Below are 7,008 nucleotides of genomic sequence, written 5' to 3' on the forward strand. Positions count from 1 at the left end.
TCTGAAAGATGCACCACAGGAAGCAGCAGCTATACTAAACCAGTCTGGTTGTCACTTTGTTACAACATCATCTTTATTACTCCTCTTTTTTTACTATTGTAAAAATATTGGAATTTAATATTGGAATTGCCATTTTCTGGCAACTGCAATACATCAACAGCCACTTTTGTAAATAAGTCAAGATTGCATCTTGTAACTTTGAGTTGTTACTGGTTTTCTCTGAGACGGAGATGAACAAAATAATGTTTCAGTTCAATCCTGGTTTCAAACAGAGGTAGAAAAAATGTCTCAGTTGGCCTTTATGAATCTTCCCCATGAACTGTTTCCAAACATAATGTTGTTCATCTACTAGTTACAAATACATCTAAAACAAGTTTACTAGCATTTCCACACCACATTTAAAGAGTCTTTTACTAGTTTGATAAGCATCAAATCGTTTAACAACACAAAAGTGAAGTAAACCCCATATTCAGCTGTAGGCACGATTTAAATGTGTTTTATTGGAGCACACACAAGAACCACTGCAGCCAAACACAATTTCAAAGAAATGTACATCTATTTTTAACTGTTTTGTTTGACCAAAAATCCACTGAAAGTTGTTACTGTGCTGGCTTTATAGACACGTGTATTTGCCTTTAAACGCACATACACTTGATCATTCTGCTGCAGCTGCAGGAACGCCGCATTTCCTCCATTATCAGCTGTGTCAGTTGATGGGTGATCATGGATGTGTAAGATCACCTCATTGTTCTTGTACAAATGCAGCCATGTTCTATGGCTACCTCCAGAATGACAGAACATGGTAAAGAAGTACACACCCGAAACAGGTGCTGTAAAGACACCTGGAGAAAAAAAATGAGTAAACTCCTTTCATTTTTTGTCATTTTCTGAAGAAGCAAGTTTTACACATATAAATGCAAGAAACACCTCAGTTGAACACTTGTAATATCTTTAAATCTGTTTCATTTTTTCAAATTTATCGAAAAAGTTTCAGTATTACGAATCTGCAAATGTTATTACTGAATGTAAACACGCATCATCACATGACACATATCTTTTGGCTTTATTTACTTCACTAACACAAAAACGTGAAGAAGAATCCTACCTGTAACTGGGCTGTAGGCATTTCCAATATTTACAAGCATTTCATTGTAGATCATAGTTACGTCTGTGTCAAAGGGCCCAAATGGTGAATTCACTCCAATTCCAGCACTGAATATGACCGTGTTTCTCTCTAAGGAAAAAAAGAGGGAAAACAAAATGTTTATTTCAGATATGTGTTAAAGTATGATTCTTCAAATCATTTTATTTCTCCAGATGCTGAAGATCACAAAAATAAACTTCTGCTTCAGCTTTATTCTTTACCTTTTTGTTCCAGCTGCAGGATGCGACTTTCGTAGTTTTCCAGCCTGCTTAAAATGTTCATCATCTTGGTTTCCAAAGAATTAAATTTTTCTGTCATGACATCAGTTTCGACAGTATCCTGGGCCAAACTCAGCCCGCAAAACAACAAAATCAAAAATAAACTGCTGAGATTCATCTTCCAAATGTCACCACTGGACAGAATTCTGACAAATGACCTGCTTTGGTTGCTTTTATTTTATCTACTCGTCAGCTATTAATTATTAACATCTACACGTGTCCTTTTTTTTTTTTTTACACGTTTTTCTATGTATTTGTTATCTAACTATGTCAACTAAGATCAATGAAAGAAATCAATGAAGAAAGAGTAACACAGCAGTCCTCAATCTTTTTTTGCGTCACGGACCGGTTCAATATCAGACAATATTTTCACGGAAGCCTTTAAGGTTTCAGGGATAAAGAGTACAACAAAATAAAATGATACGACCAAGACAAAAACTGTGGTATTAATAAACACGAATTCACTGTGTAATTGTGTAAATTTATTAGCAGTGTCCTCCTGAAATGCATCAACAACACTGAGAGTAACATCCTCCTCTCTGCCCCTTAATGCTCTCTGGTCGCTATTGTAATGTGTAAATATTTCTTTCAAAATAAGACACACAACTACAAAACAAAAATAAAGTACATGAAAATACAAAATGAACCATAACGCTAAATCAATGAGAGCCCTGTGCTTGTTTCTCTGCAACGAGACGGTCCCACCTGGGAGTAATGGGGGACAATGACACCCAAAACACTGTTCAGAGTCAGATAATAAATAAAACGGAAATAATGTAAGTTATTTTTTTTTCTGTGCGGTCCAGGACCAAAAAACCCCCAAAAACAAATAAAAAACATTTAGTGATAACACAGAGGAAAAGACCCAGGGAAACCGAATTACCAATAAAAACCTGAAAACCATATATTTCACACCGGTACCAAATGACTCACAGACCCATAGCGGTCCATGGCCTGGGGGTTGGGGACCGCTGGAGTAACACATTTACTAATAACAGCATTAACTATTATAATTGTAACATGACCATTACCGTTACTTTTATAATACATACGCTTTCTTTCTCTTAAAAAATGTAAATGGTGCATTAATGGTGCTCTGATATTAATTTCTGTGGATTTGCACTAATTCTAATATATGGCATCATTATAGATTTTTTGTCATTGGCAAGAGTCAACACTAAATTAAAAGAATAAATTTTTTTGTTAAAAAATTGTCACAATGCAATTGGTGTCATGGGGCAATGAACTCTATAGTGTGTCAACAGACCAAATATTACAGGGAGTGCAGAATTATTAGGCAAATGAGTATTTTGTCCACATCATCCTCTTCATGCATGTTGTCTTACTCCAAGCTGTATAGGCTCGAAAGCCTACTACCAATTAAGCATATTAGGTGATGTGCATCTCTGTAATGAGAAGGTGTGATCTAATGACATCAACACCCTATATCAGGTGTGCATAATTATTAGGCAACTTCCTTTCCTTTGGCAAATGGGTCAAAAGAAGGACTTGACAGGCTCAGAAAAGTCAAAAAATAGTGAGATATCTTGCAGAGGGATGCAGCAGTCTTAAAATTGCAAAGCTTCTGAAGCGTGATCATCGAACAATCAAGTGTTTCATTCAAAACAGTCAACAGGGTCGCAAGAAGCGTGTGGAAAACCAAGGCGCAAAATAACTGCCCATGAACTGAGAAAAGTCAAGCGTGCAGCTGCCAAGATGCCACTTGCCACCAGTTTGGCCATATTTCAGAGCTGCAACATCACTGAGTGCCCAAAAGCACAAGGTGTGCAATACTCAGAGACATGGCCAAGGTAAGAAAGGCTGAAAGACGACCACCACTGAACAAGACACACAAGCTGAAACGTCAAGACTGGGCCAAAAATATCTCAAGACTGATTTTTCTAAGGTTTTATGGACTGATGAAATGAGAGTGAGTCTTGATGGGCCAGATGGATGGGCCCGTGGCTGGATTGGTAAAGGGCAGAGAGCTCCAGTCCGACTCAGACGCCAGCAAGGTGGAGGTGGAGTACTGGTTTGGGCTGGTATCATCAAAGATGAGCTTGTGGGCCTTTTCGGGTTGAGGATGGAGTCAAGCTCAACTCCCAGTCCTACTGCCAGTTTCTGGAAGACACCTTCTTCAAGCAGTGGTACAGGAAGAAGTCTGCATCCTTCAAGAAAAAACATGATTTTCATGCAGGACAATGCTCCATCACACGCCGCCCAAGTACTCCACAGCGTGGCTGGCAAGAAAGGGTATAAAAGAAGAAAAACTAATGACATGGCCTCCTTGTTCACCTGATCTGAACCCCATTGAGAACCTGTGGTCCATCATCAAATGTGAGATTTACAAGGAGGGAAAACAGTACACCTCTCTGAACAGTGTCTGGGAGGCTGTGGTTGCTGCTGCACACAATGTTGGTGGTGAACAGATCAAAACACTGACAGAATCCATGGATGGCAGGCTTTTGAGTGTCCTTGCAAAGAAAGGTGGCTATATTGTATGGGCAGAAATCTGTGCCATCAGAAACTGAATTTGAATAAGTTAAATTTGAATCTGAATTGTCACTTGAATAAATGCTTTTGAAAACTGAATTTGAATTAGTCGTATTTGAAATTGAATTTATGGTTTGAAAATGATCATCACTAAATTGAAATTGAATTTTATATATTGAAAATGAATTCATTTGCTTTGAAACTGCATTTCATCCTTTAAAAATTCAGCTCTCAATAATTTCAGTTTCACTCCCACCATTCAGTTTCAGTTCTACAATTCAATTTCAGTTCCAAAATTCAGTTTTTGGGACTTACATCCGTTCCGGTTCAAGCGCAGATTAATAGAACTACATTTTACTAGCGCACCGAACGTGTTACTGATGGGAATCTACAGCGCCTTGAGCTGAATTAAGATTTCAGAAGTCATTCGTCATGTCGAATGACCAGCGGATAAACTCTCAGGTTGGTAATAAATGTATTACATGTATAAAAAACAAGCGTCATGTTAACAATTGATAGCCGTACAGTAACTTTTATGCTTATTGTAGCTGGTAGCTAAAAACGCTAATTTAGCCTAGTTTGCCCTGGATTTAGCTTTGACAAACAAATATGATCGACTGTTTCTAGTAGAATTCCAAAGTTGTCATCTTGTACCCTCTCAGAGCCCTGTATGCTTGCAGAGACCCCTACAGTAGGGAAACATGCAAAACGGTGTCCAAACCTCTGTATTTTAGCTTTATTTATGTCTTACACAGCATCCCAACTCTTTAGCTAACTTAATAACTTTAGCTAAAGTGAATAGTTAGTCTAATTTATTAGTACAGCATTACTGGATCACCTCTGTTTGAAGTGATATAATATGATATACAACTATCACTGAAACAGCAAACTTTGTAAATAAACGAACAACACTTCTCATTCTCTGAACGCTTACCACGGCTGTAGATTACACTATCAGTGCTTTTTCACTCTTGAAAATAATTACATTTCTAAATTCTCTTTGTGCATTTACAGGTAAACAATATCTAATATTTTATCTAAATGACTGCTTTGTCTTTGAAAAGGTGAAGAGCCTGAGGCTGGTGACAGTCCAGTTCTACTCCCAGTACATCCTTACGGTAGCTCACAGGACAAGGCCACATTCCTGTCCTGCCAGAAGAGAAGAGAAACTTCAGAGTCTTCATGCAGTTCAACCACACCTGTCATATTCTCAGATGACAGGGGTCTCAAACTCCAGTCCTCGAGGGTCGGTGTCATGCAACTTTTCCATGTGTCCCTGGTGCAACACACCTGAATACAATTAGTAGGTTATTAGCAAGAGTATAGAACTTGACTGCATGCTGGGGTGGCAACCCCTAACCCTACCTACTCAAGTAAATGTATTTGGAAACATGTACTTCTAAAATACTTTTATTGCACCATGTTCATTCACTCATGAGCTGCTGTAACGTGAATCAAATGGCTGAATTGCCAACTCAGCATGCATTCAAGTTCTATACTCTTGCTAATGATCTACTAGGTGTGTTGCAAAAGTTGCAGGACAGCAGCCCTCGAGGACTGGAGTTTGAGACCCCTGCCGATGGTGTTCATGCAGTTTTCACCCCACAGTTACAGCATGTCTGACTGCCTGTTCAGCATATGCAAAAATATATGATGAGTTTAAGCATGTGATGACAAAGGCCTTCCATTATGGTGTTTGTCATCATATGTCACAGACATCTGGATGATCATTTGGAATAAACAAAAAACTAAAAACTTGTTACTTCATCTTTTATCTTTATCATTATTATTGTTCTTATTTTACATTTTTCATTGTTAGGCATTAGGTTTATTTATAGTAGTCCTTTCCAACTTCTTTCCCTCTTCCATGTTACTGTGTCAGCATCTATTTGGGGTTGGGAGTGGAACAGAAAGTAAGGAAATCCAAAGTGCCATTAAAACAAGGAGAGGTTCTTATATATATATAGATAGATAGATATTTCAGAAGAAGGGATTAATTCAAAAGAAATGACCTCAATGCCATATTTTATTTAGGAACCCTAGAGAGCACTTTGCAAAATAACACATTCTTATAATTTCACCCTCAGACGAGCCAAGCTACGACTGTCAGGGAAGGTGATGTAGGTACAGAGCATGTGAGAGTGGTTATGTCTCTTGTCTAGATGAAGGCACAAGAGGGATCAATGGCAAGGCGTGAGATTCAGTATCTTCAGTCTTCAGTGGACAGTCCATTTCTGGCACAAAACACCTGTAAAAGATGGTCGATTTAGGAGGTGACCCGACAACTTCAGCCTGTCAAACATAGCAATGGAGCAGTATGTTTAAAAAAACAACTAATTAAGCATGCACTCAGTACCCTAAGAATTATTATGATAGTTAAACAGTGATAGTTGTATATCATATCATATCACTTCAAACAGAGGTGATCCAGTAATGCTGCACTAATGAATTAGACTAACTATTCACTTTAGCTAAAGTTATTAAGTTAGCTAAAGAGTTGGGATGCTGTGTAAGACATAAATAAAGCTAAAATACAAAGGTTTGGACACCGTTTTGCATGTTTCCCTACTGTAGGGGTCTCTACAAGCATACAGGGCTCTGAGAGGGTACAAGATGACAACTTTGGAATTCTACTAGAAACAGTCGATCATATTTGTTTGTCAAAGCTAAATCCAGGGCAAACTAGGCTAAATTAGCGTTTTTAGCTACCAGCTACAATAAGCATAAAAGTTACTGTACGGCTATCAATTGTTAACATGACGCTTGTTTTTATACATGTAATACATTTATTACCAACCTGAGAGTTTATCCGCTGGTCATTCGACATGACGAATGACTTCTGAAGTCTTAATTGAGCTCAAGACGCAGTGGATTCCCGTCCAGTAACACGCTCGCGCGCTAGTAAAATGTAGTTCTATTAATCTGCGCTTGAACCGAACCGGATGTAAGTCCCAAAAACTGAATTTTGGAACTGAAATTGAATTGTAGAACTGAAACTGAATGGTGGGAGTGAAACTGAAATTATTGGAGAGTTGAATTTTAAAGGATGAAATGCAGTTTCAAAGCAAATGAATTCATTTTCAATATATAAAA

At 38.0% G+C, this 7,008-nt stretch overlaps 1 protein-coding gene across 1 annotated transcript; it reads right to left on the minus strand.

Annotated features, from left to right (window-relative positions):
- Nucleotides 1–449: 449 nt before the first annotated feature.
- LOC116335403 (collagen alpha-2(VIII) chain-like) lies at nucleotides 450–1,553 on the minus strand. The gene is made up of 3 exons (XM_031759083.2): nucleotides 1,366–1,553; nucleotides 1,106–1,234; nucleotides 450–842 (listed from the first exon to the last, which is right to left on the minus strand). The coding sequence occupies exons 1-3, from the start codon at nucleotides 1,538–1,540 to the stop codon at nucleotides 562–564; spliced, it is 585 nt and encodes a 194-aa protein (XP_031614943.2). The 5' UTR covers nucleotides 1,541–1,553; the 3' UTR covers nucleotides 450–561.
- Nucleotides 1,554–7,008: the final 5,455 nt, after the last annotated feature.

The sequence above is a fragment of the Oreochromis aureus genome, linkage group 3 (assembly GCF_013358895.1).
Source record: "Oreochromis aureus strain Israel breed Guangdong linkage group 3, ZZ_aureus, whole genome shotgun sequence".
In the NCBI taxonomy this organism is placed as follows: Eukaryota; Metazoa; Chordata; class Actinopteri; order Cichliformes; family Cichlidae; genus Oreochromis; species Oreochromis aureus.